This window comes from Aricia agestis, chromosome 4 (assembly GCF_905147365.1).
Source record: "Aricia agestis chromosome 4, ilAriAges1.1, whole genome shotgun sequence".
Lineage (NCBI taxonomy): Eukaryota > Metazoa > Arthropoda > Insecta > Lepidoptera > Lycaenidae > Aricia > Aricia agestis.
The window spans coordinates 12,391,965-12,409,614 of NC_056409.1; the positions used below are offsets into that span (position 1 = coordinate 12,391,965).

General features: G+C 35.1%; 1 protein-coding gene across 1 annotated transcript; it reads left to right on the top strand.

Annotated features, from left to right (window-relative positions):
- Positions 1–1,019: 1,019 nt before the first annotated feature.
- LOC121725903 (nucleolysin TIAR) lies at positions 1,020–16,720 on the top strand. The gene is made up of 4 exons (XM_042113077.1): positions 1,020–2,072; positions 3,217–3,312; positions 9,492–9,579; positions 15,811–16,720. The coding sequence occupies exons 1-4, from the start codon at positions 1,209–1,211 to the stop codon at positions 15,936–15,938; spliced, it is 1,176 nt and encodes a 391-aa protein (XP_041969011.1). The 5' UTR covers positions 1,020–1,208; the 3' UTR covers positions 15,939–16,720.
- The last annotated feature ends 930 nt before the right edge of the window (positions 16,721–17,650 follow it).

Sequence of the window (17,650 nt, forward strand, 5' to 3'; positions counted from 1 at the left end):
GCGCACACTTGACCCACATGACCATACCCAAAGGGTGAAAACGGGACCCTATTCATGAGACTTCGATGTCTGCATGTCTGTCTCCAGGCTGTAACTCAAGAACCGCTATAGCTAGACTACTGAAATTTTCACAGATTGTCACGTATATCTGTTGCCGCTATAACAACAAATACTAAAAATAAAATAAAGTTAATATTTAAGGGAGGCGAGATTACAAGAAACGTGATTTTTTGGCCTTTTTTGCTCGTAATCAGTAATGGTAACAGTTAGGCACTTGAAATTTTCACAAAATCCTTAATTATATGTGTACTTAAATTATTAACTTAAAGTATTAACTTAATAATAAAATTAAAATAAAGTAATTGTTTGAGGGGGGCTCCCATACAAAAAACACAATTTTTTGTCTACTTTTGCTAAGATAAAAAAATATAAATAATGAATTGGAATATTATTGCGTCTTTTTCAAATTGAAATGTATCAAGTTTTACATTCTTTTTTTGCCCAGTTTTGTAGCAATTATTGATGGTTTTCCCTGGTATTAGTTATTACCGATAGTTGTCTACCCATACGCCATCTAGTTACTAAAATGGAAACTGTTTGACAATCAAATTTAAAATATAGGAAAATGCCTCTTGGCCACTTATTTTATGTAGGTAACTAGGTACATAAAAAGTCATTGCTTTTATTATTTCTTACTTTAAAAAACCACAGTGATTCACACGTCAAAAAAAAGACACATATTTCCGGAATAATCAAATTCTATAGTCTATGCATTTACGACTGGGTTACAAGAAAAAGAGTTGTATGATGCAAAAAATATCAAAAAGTATTATTTTATGTTCAAATTATGATGAACAAATATGTTTATAAGAATTTGTTATCTTACAGTTCACCAATAAAAATATTTTCAAATTTATATTCGTGCCAGAAATAACTTTTTATTTTCAAAATCTATTTCCCTCCAACATTTTTGAATTTTTAAAACCGGAAATTAGTCTATAGGTGCGTTTGTTTCCGAATAGTGAACGTTTCACGAGTCAACAGCAACGTCTTTCGAGAAGTTCTAGGCGCAGTTTGCGACATTTTTCTTTCTTTTATCCGTCATCAAATGGTTTATGTGATGAAATAACACGCTAGTTAACGAGTATTTTTGTTGTTAGTGTTCGTAGTCGTAAATAAGTAAGAGCTAGATTACATTAGAAGCTAATATGGGTGACGAAAGCCATCCGAAAACTCTCTACGTCGGTAATTTAGACGCGAGTGTTACTGAAGAATTTCTATGTGCATTGTTCGGGCAGATAGGTGAAGTCAAAGGTTGTAAAATTATACGTGAACCAGGCAACGATCCATATGCTTTTTTGGAGTTTACAAATCACACGGCCGCGGCTACGGCCCTGGCCGCCATGAACAAGCGAGTATTTCTTGACAAGGAAATGAAGGTTAACTGGGCTACAAGTCCTGGTAATCAGCCCAAGACGGATACAAGTAACCATCACCACATATTTGTTGGTGATTTATCACCAGAGATTGAAACTCATATACTGAGAGAAGCTTTCGCTCCTTTCGGTGAGATATCAAACTGTAGAATAGTACGTGACCCTCAAACGCTCAAATCTAAAGGATACGCATTCGTATCATTCGTAAAAAAGGCTGACGCTGAAGCTGCAATCACAGCAATGAATGGACAATGGTTGGGCTCTAGATCTATACGTACAAATTGGTCTACACGGAAACCCCCTGCGAAAGGAGCAAACGAAGGTGCGCCGAGCACCAAAAGGGCAAAACAGCCGACTTTTGACGAGGTCTACAACCAGAGTTCGCCGACAAACACGACAGTTTACTGTGGTGGTTTCACAAGCAATATAATTACAGAGGACTTAATGCAAAACACTTTTTCTCAATTTGGCCAGATCCAGGACATAAGAGTTTTCAGGGATAAAGGATATGCTTTCATTAGGTTTACTACAAAAGAAGCAGCAGCACATGCTATAGAGGCCACACACAACACAGATATTAGTGGTCATACAGTCAAATGTTTCTGGGGGAAAGAAAATGGTGGATCCGAAAACCAGGTTAGTTTTATAATTTTCAGAAATAAACAAAACATGAAGCTATATTATATTGTCAAAAACACTATTTTGAAGTTGAAGCCTAAAGGTACAAGTTTGAAGCCAATGACATGAAGCTGCAGCAGAGGATTTGTAGTCGCGACACTACTGGTTTCTATGTTTTTTTTAAGGCTCTTTTATTTTCTTGCAATCTGCCTGGTTCAGCCCATTTAGTTAGAGGTTATGTAATTTTAATTTATCTTGAATGAATCTAGCCCTTTGACTACTTTATATTACTATACTTAAAATGAATGGGCCATTCATTATCCTGCATTGCAGTCCACCGGCTAATGCAGGATAGTGAATGATGTTGCAGGCCTGCACGGCAGGCAGGGGTGCTTTCCTCTTTATTCTATTAAAAGTTTTTATCTGATTTTGCATTAGATGGTTTGTGATTGTGATTAGATGTTATGTATTTCTATGAATAAGTGTCGCTAGCTGCGCAGGGTATTGCGCATATCATAGAAATACATTGAAACCGGTAGTGTCGCAATGACACATTGTCTGCTGCAACTTCATGTAGCCGGCTTCCAACTTGTACCTTAAAATATACTATTGTATTAAGTGTTGATTTCTTACTCAAGTCTCAACTAATGAAACTCATCTGCCTTATGCTAGCCATATGCCTAATGGTTTTAAAGACTGACTTGCCTGTATAGTGTAGTATTTATGTTGCATAACTGTGTAGGTGTACTATACTCCTTAATTCAAGCTGGCCTGACTGGTTTATCTGTGCAGGCAAACATGACTGGACCGTATGTACTATCAGAGAAGTTGATTCCTATGCAAATAATATAAAACAATGAATTGACATATTCGACCAAATATTGTTGGTCTGTCAATTGCATAGGAATCAACTTCCTCGATGGTACCATTGAGGAAATTGATTCCTAGGCAGTTGATGGACCTATGTCATGTGGTTGTCTTATGTCAATTGAATGTAGCTGTGATCGGTCAGATGGGTTTGACCGCGAATAAATTACTTAGGTCCGCCATCTGCCTAGGAATCAACTTCTCTGATACTTATAGCTTCATTCATATTTTATGCAACTGTTGAATTATGTATTTATTGTGAAAGTTATTCTTACAATTGTCGCAATATTTTCAGAGCACAAACAATCCGCCAGCACCTCCTCCGTCAATGGGAGCGCAAACACAATATCCATATGGATATCAACAAGGCATGGGCTACTGGTATGCTCAGGTAAATATTAAAAAAATCATACTACTATTTTACAATATTTTTATGATGGACATGCAACTTTTAGGCCTATTAAATTTTGCTGCCTCATTTGATACACCCCACAAATTGGTTGTGCTATGAAAAGCCCATACATTTCCAAAAGAGCGTTTTCATTTCGATTGTGTTCTGAACGGATCAAAATTATTCCTGGTTTTCAAATTTTTCAAAGAGCAAAATGAAACTGCTTCTGCTCAAAATAGCGGTTAGAACCATTCGCGATTATATTCGCCCACTCACACACACGTGTCCACACATTCAAAACAAATGGCATATTGGCTATTAGATGGTGTACTAGAAAGAGATAGAAGATATCACTGCACTAGTTACTTTCTGTGAGGAATTAACCAGGTTAATTTCAGAAGCAATACCTCTGTATCTGGGTTTCGCTCCAAGCGAACACTTATCCAAAAACCTGTTTCAAGAGTGTTTTAACATGGATAATTAAAATCTTCTTAATTTGGTTCCTTTGACAATAAGACAGTAATTTGTTCATGATAATAATTATTGTTAGTAAATTAAAAGTCTAAAATGCCCTGTGGGAATAATAATTTTAAATATACCCCTTTATAACTTTATAACTTTCAAATATATTGGGGCGCTATTCAATGCTGAGGCTGTTAGTGTTAGTTTATAAAGAGTTTGTTTTTGGCCTGTTTCTTCAAAATAATAATCCCACCAAAACATAAATTGTAAAAGAAGCCAAGCAAAATATTGCATAGCTATTCAAAACTTCTGTCGTAAAACGTTTTCAGATCACAAGCCAAGCCTTCAACTTATTTTGTAATTTTAATCAATATACAGTAACTGTGTCAATAGATTTCAATCAATATGCAGTAACTGTGTCAATAGATTTCTTTATTTTATAATTATTATAGTGGCTTAGCAATGAGCACAAGAGAAACAAATATAAAACTGCATATTTGAAGGAGTTCATACTTACACAGACGGCAAGCGTAAAGTGTTTTAGCATGTAACAACGCATGTGGCCAATGGTACCCAATAAATCCAATTAGTCGCTGACTATTTCTCTAGTGCTCATTGCCAAACCACTATAATAATTATAAAATAAAGAAATCCATTGACACAGTTACTGTATATTGATTTAAATTACAAAATAAGTTGAAGGCTTGGCTTGCATGTGATCTGAAAACTCTTTACAACAGAAGTATTGAATAGCTATGCAATTTTTTGCTTGGCTACTTTTACATTTTATGTTTTGGTGGGATTTCATTTCTTTTTTGAAGGTTCTTTTTCTTTTCTTTTCAGGCCATATTAGAACTTTTCTGTACTTAGCTTGGCACCCATTCTCTATCTCTTCGCTTCGTTAGTTCTATAGGTGGACAATGTAACGTAAATACTTCTCAGTTCTGAGTTGATTATTATATTCATATAATATTATAATTGATTTTTAAAGCTTTAATACTTGAAGGTGATAATTTTTAGCATTACCGTTGAATACATAGTAGCACTGATGTAAAGCATCTTGACATTCCTCGCAGGAAAGGAGCAAGCCTTATTTTATGTGATAACTTAAAACTCCCATATATCGAGCGAGTAAGGAGTGTATACCGCTACAGCAGTACTGATTAAAGGGGTACGAACCTTTGTGGCATAGGCCATCTTGATTTTTTTTTCAAAATTTCCGTGTGATAAAAGTGGTATTTTTGGATAGAGTACACTTGGGTGGTTTCACAAAAATAAGGAAACTTCGTTTCCGAAGCACATTTCAGTTAAAATCAATACTAATTATTTAATACCACAATTGCTAAATAATAGTTTACAATGTGTTTAATTTATCCCCCAAATTATGTTAAAAATAACATTATATTATATGTACAGTGTGTAACAAAAATAAGTGATAATATTTTAGGGTGTGAACGTGTTCCTTGTAGAGAGTTTACTGTGAAAGTAGCAGCGCTGAAAGACGAATTTTTTTTTTCACTTTTGTATAGGCAAGGGCCCGAGCGTCACGAGTTTCCCCATACAAAAGTGAAAAAAATTTTTGGTCTTTTAGCGCTGCTACTTTCACAGTGAACTCTTTACAAGGAACACATACACACCCTAAAGTATTATCACTTATTTTTGTTACACCCTGTATATTTAAAATCTGTTTTATATGTCCCAAATGTCAGGCCCTAGGCGTGTCCGTTCTCCGAAATTTTGTGTTTAGGAATTCATATTTAAAAAAGTACTATGTTTTTACTTATTTTTATTAATATTTTTTAAAATGTTAAGTACTCGCAGCTAATTATGTGAGTATTTTGTAGTAAAAGTAAATAATAATTATTTTTTCTCGAATGAGTTTAGTGTCCTCAACTTTTTCCGCCAGGCCCTAGCCACTTACGAATTTTAAAATTTCGCGACATTATTAGAATGTACGTTAAATATTATTGGTGAATTTTAGAGTATTACATAAAGTTATTCTCTGACAACACTCGCTTTGCGGCGGTCACTTTAAAAATCAGTGCAAAAATGAAAGTTCGTGGGCCACCACGTGGTAATTCCAGTCACTTGTTCAATCCCTAGATAAGTAATTTTGTGGTTTATTGATATTAAATTCTTATGAATTAATCAATATTTATAAGTAATACGTCAGCATTGCTCGCAATATCATATAAGACTTCATAATGTTATTTGCAACAGAATTTTAAGTTCAATTTTATGCCAAATTATCAGTCCCTAGACCATCAGGCCCTAGCTTCTGAAGGCGCTCGGACTGACGTTTAGTATGAAAACATCAGGATAATAACGAAATACATATATTGTTTAAGCTTTCTCGACTGAAGAAATATAATAGACTTAAGAAAAACAATTATTGAAAATATATAAAAATCTAAAACTCATCAAGAGCAGTCAAATTTCAATCAGCTTTGGTCTGGCCCAAATGTTGAAAAATATATACTTTGGTGATACAGTTCCTCTCTTTATATATCATATAAGAAGTTTCGACCCAGTAGTCCTAAAATAATATAAAATCGGCTAAGTGCGAGTCAGACTCGCGCATTAGGGGTTTAAAGTTGTCAGTCCCTAGATGCCTAAATTAGCAAAACTCTAAAAATTTCCTAAAATAAAGCATAAAGTGACTGGCCCTTTTAGATAAGACACAATTAATTGATCACCTATCATGTACACTAACAGGGAATTTGATAACAAATAAAATATGATGAGGACAAAATACCCTCAAAAGTTGCCCTATTTTTGTGAAAGCACCAACTTATACAAACAAAAAATGTTATATAACATGGTATCCTAAAGTGTCACGTTTCCGAGATATTTAGAAGTAAATATCGCCATATTAGTCCAAAGGACACAAATGGCGATTTTTATTTCCAAATAAATAAAGACCTATTCGGGTACCAAATTTCAAGGTTCTAAGTCTGCTAGAAGTACCTTATAATTTTGATGATCTGTCAGTCAGTGAGTGACAAAATGTAGTGACTTTGACCATTCGTAACTATTAAACTATTTATCGAAATTTCATGTAATTTGGAGGTTAAGCTAGTTTTAATACTTGCTCCTAGTGACCGAAATTCTAAATCGGCTAAGTGCGAGTCAGACTCGCGCATTAGGGGTTTAAAGTTGTCAGTCCCTAGATGCCTAAATTAGCAAAACTCTAAAAAATTCCTAAAATAAAGCATAAAGTGACTGGCCCTTTTAGATAAGACACAATTAATTGATCACCTATCATGTACACTAACAGGGAATTTGATAACAAATAAAATATGATGAGGACAAAATACCCTCAAAAGTTGCCCTACTTTTGTGAAAGCACCCACTTTTACAAACAAAAAATGTTATATAACATGGTATCCTAAAGTGTCACGTTTCCAAGATATTTAGAAGTAAATATCGCCATATTAGTCCAAAGGACACAAATGGCGATTTTTATTTCCAAATAAATAAAGACCTATTCGGGTACGAAATTTCAAGGTTCTAAGTCTGCTAGAAGTACCTTATAATTTTGATGATCTGTCAGTCAGTGAGTGACAAAATGTAGTGACTTTGACCATTCGTAACTATTAAACTATTTATCGAAATTTCATGTAATTTGGAGATTAAGCTAAGAATTTTAATACTTGCTCCTAGTGACCGAAATTCTAAATCCCTAGCTTTGTTAACATCGAAGGTAAAGGGGGTGTGAAATAGCCACGAACCGCTTTGAGAAAAGTATGGTACGGCGCCGGCGCGCCTTTGCTAAAAAGCTTGGCTGGGGCACTCTCGTGCCCCCAGATATATTATACATATTACATATTATTACTATCTGGATGTAATCCAACTAGCCTAATCTTATATCTTTATATAGGGGGTTTCAGGGGCGATAAATCGATATAGCTAGGAATCATTTTTAGAAAATGTCATTCTATTTGTGTTTTATTGAATACCGAGCAAAGCTCGGTCAAACAGCTAGTGATCATTATCTTCTTATATATAAAAATGGAATTTCAAATGTGTTAGTCGCGCTAAAACTCGAATACGGCTGATGCCATTGGGCTGATTTTAGTCTTAAAATATTCGTAGAAGTCCAGGGAAGGTTTTAAAGTGACACGAAGTTCACCGGGACAGCTTATTATATATAAAAATGGATAAAACTCGCAAACGCCTGAACGGATTGGGCTGATTTTAGTCTTAAAATATTCGTAGAAGTCCAGGGAAGGTTTTAAGAGCTCACCTGACTCTAAAAATCAAACATCGTCCTTCTCTCTTCACACTCACGCCCGTCTTTCATATGCCAGGTAAAAAAGGACGGGGCGGAATCATCGCCGAGTTAGTTTTACTTGAATAAAAGACGAACTATAATGATTATGAAAAAAGTGTTTTGAGCAAATTTAGGTTTTATCAATACCTTTTTAGATATTAAAAAATATTAAAGAAAAGACAGCAAACTTCGAAGATCCAAGCAAAAATGTGCCTAAAATAAGGTTTTTTGTAAAAAAGAAACTATCGAGCATTTTTTGAGTAATCGTGTTTTCGTCTTGAGCATTTAATCTTTATGAACTGAAGTTACTTGTGTAAAAAAATCAGTTTTCTAGACCTTACAGATTTTGAGATCTAGGTTAAAGTATGTAGTCAAGTTAGGGTCATATGGGCTCTTAAGGTGACACGAAGTTCACCGGGACAGCTAGTGTTAATGATATTTAATTGCCATTTCAAATTATGTTTCTATTATTAATAGTATTATTTGTAGAATAACTAGCGACCCGCCCCGCCGTCGCACGGGTATAAAATTTAGCCACTGAAAAAATTATTAAAATCGCTAGCATATGATCCTTCACGTGGTCTACTTCTTATCTGTGCCAAATAACATAAAAATTGCTCCAGTAGTTCGCGAGATAAGCCCTTTCAAATAATTTCCCCCGTTTTTTTCACATTCTCCTATTAGTCTTAGCGTTATAAAATATAGCCTATAGCCTTCCTCAATAAATGGGCTTTCTAACACTGAAAGAATTTTTCAAATCGGACCACCAGTTCCTGAGATTAGCGCATGATTAGCGCGTTCAAGTTAGCCCTTTCAAATAATTTTCCCCGTTTTTTCCACATTTTCCTCTATTTCTTCGCTCCTATTAGTGTCTTAGCGTGATAAAATATAGCCTATAGCCATTCTCGATAAGTAAGCTATCCGACACTGAAAGAATCATCAAAATTCGAAATCAAAAAAATCCGTTGCATAGTTTTAAAGATTAAAGGTACGCGCACAGTTTGTCGGCGCGTGCCTTGACGTTAAAACGATCAAAACGCTCAAAATGCCTCCTATTTTGAGCGTTTTAATGGTTTTTAACGTCAAGTGAACGCGGGGCTAATACAAATAAACAATATGAGCCAGCTTATATTCTCATTTGTTTCTCTCCTTGTTACACTTCTTACAACGTAAACAATAAAATAGAGATACAAATAAATTAGTGTCAGTGTGAGTGTCATGTTCTAAAATCTGATAGAATATAATATATTTGTTTAACATTCGTCTGTCGACAGTTAAACGATTAGGCTACTTTTTGTTCCCAAAACTTTGTGTTCCTATGGGTTAGTGTAATAGTGTTTTGTAAAAACTAGTTCTGTAAACACAAAAGTGGATGCAAGCTTGAGTTCTGAATCCTTTAAGTAAAAATAGCAAATTATAACTACATAATTGTGGTATTTTTCAGGGCTATCCTGCACTGCAAGGATATATGGCACCGGGTTATTATCAGCAATATGCTACCGCCTACAGCAACCCTCAGGCTGCCGCAGCTGGTAAGAATTTGACTTGCTACTACTAGAACTATCTATTTGTTAAAAACTATTTATTACTGGCAAGCTATAAACAAAATATCACTAGAGTAAGAAAAATATTAGAAATTATCTTCTTCATTAATGTTTTTATACATGATTAAAATTAGAATAGATAATATTCAAGCATGCACCTTGACAAGCATCCTATTTGTTTTCTTATCTACTTGCAAGGTTAGAGTTATTCAGAACTATTTGATTGTTAGGCTCAAATCACACCGAAATGGCAGCGCAGCGGCGAGCATTTTCAGTGGCATATGATTTTAAACTTTATCTTCATTATTGTAATACATAGTATCGCTTGAGGAACTTGGAAAGTCTCGCGGCCGCCCGCGACAGCCGCCGAGTACTCTGACGACTCCAACGCGGCGGCGCACAGTGGATCGAATCGACAATTTCGGGGACATAGGACCAATTTTTGTTTTTCAAAATTTTTTTTGTGCCAATGGATAGAGCTAATTAATCTTAACAAATGTTATTCTTTGCAATTTTTTCTTAGGGTTATTATTTAAGTAGAAAAAAACATATTTTTAAATTTCTTGTATGGAAAAAAATATATAATCCCAAATTTTTGTCAAGTCCTGATAGATCCCGCGCTCAAACCTTTTTTTTTATATATTTTGGCTACATTGCTAGTATTATGTACCATAAATGTGTGCCTAAAGTTGCCACTCTGCCAGAAATAGCCGAAGAAAATTACAAAAGATTTAATTAGTAACTAATGACTTCTTAAAATTCCTTAAACTATTCTAGGCATATTTCATGCAAAATAATTATTATGCTAGTAAAACAATACTTATAATTACTTAAAATTAGAAAAAAAAAAGAAAAATCGATTCCATGTAAATATTGTGATCGGTCATTAACTTCAAGTAACTAATCCGTTTGACAATAGTAAATAATCTTTTGTATTGTGTATTTTCTAACAATCGCTTAATGACAATGAACAGAACAACATTCAAAATAAATAGCTTAAGTAGCCTTGCATAAGGGCTTTTAATTATACCCTCATTAGCTATTATTAGTGTGGCATGGAATATAATACTATCTCGTTTTGTTTTGCTAATAGCGTAGTGTTTTAAAAATTTGCGAAGGAATTTAAAAAAAATCCAATTTTTGATACTTAAATTTTATTATTAAGTATCGAAAAAAACATAAAAAAATAACATTAATATGGTTTTTTAACAATAAAGATTACAAATAATAATATTTTCTCCATTTAAGCGTTACATACATATTCCCTATTAATAATAAAATTGAAAAATAAAAAATAGTGAGTATACATAAAAATTACGATACCATACATACTATAATAAAAGTAATAAAATTATTTCTAAATAAATATTGCATTTAATTTACAAAACTCAAAAAGCTTACTCACTATCAGAATGATAATCCTGTAATTCATTAACGTCAATGAACTCTATCTCAGATTCTGTCGGCAAATTTAACAGAAGCTCTTTAGCCCGTGAAGAGAGAGCTATTTTGTTATGCTTTGATAGTCTTGGTCTAAAACTTGTGATATTTGGATCTGATGATATTAAAAGATTATGTAAAATATCCTCATTTGTGGCTTTTCTACTTAATTTTCTGGAATAACTCTCTCTGAATTTCCGGAAATCTTTGTTACGAGCTTCTGCTGCTTCTTCTGACAGATTGCCGATAGGTATGGTAGCAAAATGCTGGATAATATCAGCGCCATGTATAAGCAGCTTATGTAAACTAGAAGGCATATAATACCAGGGATATAAATTTATGTAGAGTTCTGCAGTCGCTCTACAGAATAAGGAGAATTTAGAATGGTTGACGCACTCTCCAGATGCTACAGTCTGGAGTATTACATGTAACCTTTCTATTAATTCCTTGCTTATACCAGTAATACGGGCTGCAGTGTCTGCGTCCCTGAAAAATCTTCGGGCAGTATTGCCATCATTAGTTGTTCCCTCTCCTTGTTTCACCTGGTCTATTAGTAATCCGCAATCTTCTCTAAATGCTCGCTGAATTTCGAACTTTCTAAGCTTAATTTTTTGTTGATCTTCGCCCCTGCCACTCCATTTTTTAAAATCCATACGATAGGCTGCATAAGAAAAATGGGACATTATTAATATTGAAAATGAATATTTTGTAAAAGAACAATGACTTGCGGCTGTAAAGTAATTAATAGCTAAGGTATGATAAATAAGAATAATTATTGTTACCTATGTAAAGAAGGCACTCCATACACCTTATCCAGCAGTGTAAAGATGATAGTCCGTACTGGTGAATTTCTTCATTCTTGTGTTTTTGGTCAAGCAGTTCAATATTGTTCATTTCCGATGGCTTTGCTTTGCAAATATCGCAAACGGCTGTCGACGTCTCTGATAAATATGACGTTATCTTTCCGTCAATCATCGTCAAAAGTAACTGGTGAGACACTTCAATTTGATTCAGTTTTGATGGCTGAAGCGCTTTTATTTCTTCTGTTATTCTGTTTTTAATTGACATAACAGTGGACTGGGTTTCTTTCGTAAATTGAAACATTAATGGACGACAGTAAAACGTGGACGATGGTCTTTCGTTTTCCCAAACAATAGTTCCATCGGATTGTTGTAGCCTAACTGGTACTAGACTGGCCATAAAAATACTGGAGTCTTCAAATTCTTTGTTTACTTTTTGCTTGTACACACTTTGACCAGAAGCTCCGTCAAAACCCCATTTACTTACAAGCTCTAAATTTATTGTTGCGTCCAAATCCATGTATATTGCATCCAAAAGTCTTGATACAGTCAAGTTGAGTAAAGCTTGCAGTTTAATTGAAGCCCCGTCCTCAGTAATACATAAATCTTTTTTATCTGGATAACAATTCAATTTAGCTTGTTGCAATTTGTAGTACGATGGATATAACTCTGAACCATTTTCACTCGCAGACTCTCTTAAGTTTATATATTGCCACTTTGATAACTTTAGCGAAACTAATAAAGCTAGTGCCTTATCAGGTGAATACGTATCACTCTTAACCTTATCGTTGTTTAAGCATGCCTTGACTTTATTTAAATCTTCTGGATGATTGAGTAAATGGTTCATTATTTTTGAAATATCTTCGTTTCCACTATTTTTTAAACTCCTTGTTGATATGGCAGACATTTCTTCCGGAGAAAATGAAAGATTTTTATTTATTTCATCTAAACGTCTCCGTTTTTGTCGATCACATAAATCTTCAAAAGGTTTCCTCGGAGTAAACGTAGATGTGGAAGCGTCTGAAGTAGAAAGTGCTGGTGGTAGATTCTCAGTATTATCATAAACCTCGAGTTCTATTGGTTCAGTATTGATAACATCAAAATTGATTTCTTGGGGCCAATTTATTGACGATTCTAACCAATCGCCATTTTTTTAAATAAATTTAGCTAATGTTCGGTTGCATTTTTCCCATCTGGCACATATATTTCTAACTTTCTAAGCACGGCACTATTCTCTTCAGTCACATTTATTTTCGATTGTAGAAAATCAAATAGTTTTTTACTATCTGACAAACTTTTCAATTGGTCTCTTAATACCATAAATAAATCTATATTATTCACAAGACCGTCCATTATACCAAAATAAAGAAAATTAAACACTGTGAAAATACGATGTATGTAGTAGCACGTTTAAACAATAACTAATTTTGAAATATCAATTACGATCCTTTTATAATTTTCCACACCTATTAATGATTGGCTAATGAGGGTATAAGCCCTTATGCAATTACTTAAGCTCTTTATTTTGAATGTTGTTCGATTCATTATCATTAGGTAAGCGATTGTTAGAAAATACACAATTCAAATTAATTACGAATTCGGCAGCCCGGGCTTCCAAAAAAAACCAGAAATTATCTAAGAAATTTATTAAACTAACTTATATTTCATTTACAATAATTGTTCCGCGATCGATCCTAGACCGGAATGGAATGGCAATTTTTGATAGAACATGAATAATTACGAAAACGCGGTTATGCTGAAACTGCTGATGTGTTACCTCGAAGGCGATGGCGTTGACCGGGCACGTGCGGCTGCATCAGCATTCTCCTTTAGGGGTCCGTGCGTAATTCCTCCACCCCCAGAGAAGCAACTATTTGAGGACTTTGAGCGAGAAAGTTGCTGGCAGAGATTCTTGATTCTTTACAGGAACTGCGTAGACTGGTTGATCAGCTTGGCTGGTTGGAGTGACACCCTCGTTTAGACCACTGTCCTTTTGTCGACGCAAGCGGCGACGTCGGATGATAAGAATAAGGGAAATTGTAACTATACCAAATACTAACGTGTATAGGGGCAACGTTGTATGGCACAGTGAAGAAGATATTTGATTTAGTTGGACAGGGTTCTGTAGAATTAATTGTTCTTCCAGGTTATGTAGATTCTTCAGGTCGAAAGAATTGAGGGTCATATGGGGAATCGATATTTCTAGTTTTTTTTTTCTAATTTTAAGTAATTATAAGTATTGTTTTACTAGCATAATAATTATTTTGCATGAAATATGCCTAGAATAGTTTAAGGAATTTTAAGAAGTCATTAGTTACTAATTAAATCTTTTGTAATTTTCTTCGGCTATTTCTGGCAGAGTGGCAACTTTAGGCACACATTTATGGTACATAATACTAGCAATGTAGCCAAAATATATAAAAAAAAGGTTTGAGCGCGGGATCTATCAGGACTTGACAAAAATTTGGGATTATATATTTTTTTCCATACAAGAAATTTAAAAATATGTTTTTTTCTACTTAAATAATAACCCTAAGAAAAATTGCAAAGAATAACATTTGTTAAGATTAATTAGCTCTATCCATTGGCACAAAAAAAAATTTTAAAAACAAAAATTGGTCCCTATGTCCCCGAAATTGTCGATTCGATCCACTGTGCGGCGGCGCGTGGGCAGTCTGTAATGACTAATGAAGATAAAGTTCAAAATCATATGACACTGAAAATGGTCACCGCTGCGCTGCCATTTCGGTGTGATTTGAGCCAATAGAGCCTTAACTAAACTATGAAAATTATAAATCACATTAAAAAAAAAGTTAAAGTCTAATTAAACATTTCATAAAAATGTTAGTCAATAAAAAGAAAATGTAGAAGTGAAACACAACTAAAACAAAATGCAAAATAAACAAAATCTTACGTCAATAAAAGAGTTAAAAGAACTATATTTGAGTAAACAAGTAAACACAAGTGTACAGTGTAATTTAACTACTCATATTACAGAAACTTACAACTTTACTTCCTGGAACTAACACTTACGATGAATTGAATCAATTATATTTCTGTAAAGGATATAATTTGTATCCAAATTATCATCTAAGGCAGGGGTTCCCAAACTGTGCGCCGCGGCGCCCTGGTGCGCCGTGGAAAGGCAAGAGGGGCGCCGTGAGTCATCCACCATCATTATCCGAAACCACAAATATTATAAAATTAAATTATATATTAATTATGTAAAGCAGGTAGATGATTAAAATATATTTGTTTATTACTTACTATTTACCTGCTTAACCTAACTATAATCATTAAATGTATTTATTTATGTATCTTTTTCTAATAGCTAGGTAGAGTAACTGCACCGCAGGGTGAAAAAGATTGGGAACCCCTGTAGCCCTAGCATGGTAACCAGTGGAAAGGCGAAAGTATAGACAAACTGTGGAGATACGGTGGAGATAAACTTAAGGTGTCGTTCCAAACTTTTTTCGTTCCGAAAAATGTAATTAAAATGCCACTTTATGACAGACTATAGTCACAAACTGTGGAGATAAACTTAAGGTGCCGTTCCAATATTTTTTCGTTCCGAAAAATTCAATTCAAATGCCACTTTATAACAGAATATAGTCCTAAAAATTCAAATAACATCTTACTTTATGACATATACTATAGTCTGTTATAAAGTGGCATTTTAATTGAATTTTTGTCGGTCGCGATTAGCCGCGGTAAAGATCGGAACGGCACCTTAAGTTTATGTCCACAGTTTGTCTATACTTTCGCATTTCTACTTTTCGCCGTGCTAGCACTACTGATCTAAGGTACTTATCACATTTAAGTTCCTAGTTGGACGTTAGTGTGCAAATAATATTCACAAATAATTTAAACAATGACTTATGTGCTTGTGAAACTTGAATATTATAATTACAATTTACACACATTATTATAATAATATTGATTGTGTGTAAATCACTGAATGTCATGTTATGTTTTCCAGCGGGATATCGCATGAGCATGCCGGGTGGCGGCGCGGGGGCGGGGGTCGCGGGCTCGTGGGGCGGCGGGGGGCCGCAGCCGGTCATGTACGCGTCCGCCATGCCGTCCGCGCAGTACCCCTCGCAGTAGCGCCGCACTCCGCACGGCCCAGTGTTGCCGACCGTACGTCACCACGGACCGCATCCTATGGCTGGCAACCCTGCCGCCGGGGCCCGCGCGACGAGCCGTGCAGTAACCGCGTGACACTGCTGCCGCCCATTAAGGCGAGACCGCACTAAAGCGACACAACGTTGCAGCGAAGCGACGCAACACTTCACGTTCCATAGAACTGACGTTTTACGCCGCTTCGCTACTACGATTCCATATAAATAATATTTGGCCGTGACGTGTCCCGTCGTGCCGCGTAGTGTCGCTTAGTGCGGTCTTGACTATATCCACGTGTGACATCACCGAACGACAGAGACAGATGCACCAGAGACCAGAGTTCACTTTGTCTCTATCGTTGGGTTACTTATGCATTCGTATAGTAATGGTTGATTGCATGTTGGTATACGGCATTGTTTGTCGCACGGGTTATATCAATGCTACTGCCTTTGTGCGCTGGACGAGACACACTAATTTCTACATACATCGAAATAGATTATCAGAAGTTTAAACTTGGGTTAGTTATCTATTACTTCTCAATTTGATGGTGCAACAATGTGGAATTCATAGTTTTTGAGGTTGTATTTTTCTGCCCCCTTGATTTTATTTTAAATTATAGAACTTTTTATATGATCTTTACTTAGCCATTCCGACTTTTTTTTAATAAAAGTAGACCATTTCCTTAACTATTCGTGTTTACACTAAAATTGGGTGCTTAAATTATTGTTTATGTAAGCTGCATTACCTTAGCTTAATATAAGTTTTTAACTTAAAATTTTAACTTATATAAAATATAAGTTTTAACTTATATTTTATCTTATAAATAAATCACTATTGTAAACCACCAAAAGACCAAAGACCTTTACTTTCACAACTTCAAAATGTTGAAGCTTCTTCAGATACTTTTGCGCTTGACATTGATTTATTAAACTACTTACGCAATTAAATGTTTCCATTGTCAACGGAAGTATCATGTATAGACTTTATATACTTTGTATATATAATACTGTATTTCAATAGGAGTCTCGTACCAAAGGCATGTAGCATTATATCATATCGTCGGAATTAGACAAAAATTTCGGAATGACTTGGCATATTTGTCAAAAATGTACACAAAGTTTTGTATAGAACTGTGCTGCTAGGGAGTGACCAGACAGTGCAAGCTTTGGACGTTGGGCCCCGGATGTGGAAATAGAGAAGATAACAATTGGCGAGGAAAACGCAAGTCGCATAGTCGGAGTGTACACCGCCGGGCGCCGGCCAGTCGATCTAAGCCTGTGAGCTCTCCACTGACCGCATAACTAATAGTGCTAATGAGACTGGGGATACATTATTTATATTTACGGAATGCCCATATATATTTTGTTTGATTTACCCCGTGATTCTGATTAATCAGGAGCTATAATATTAATATGATGCAGTCGAGTGCATCATATTCATATTGAAGCTGGACACCTTTACGTTGCAGTCGCACGTCGCAATTAAGAAGCAGTAGCTGTACAATATTGTTATGCTGTCAGTCTAGAGCTCATCGGTGTTAATAGATAGGACAAAACGAAATAAATTATAAATTTTTAAAAAAAGTTATAATTATATGAGAGCGGCGTCGCCCGCGCTCGTCGCATAAGTTATATTTATTGGCCACGAGCAGCGCGCGGCGCCTCGCGCCAGACCGTTATATTTATGATTAAGTTCGG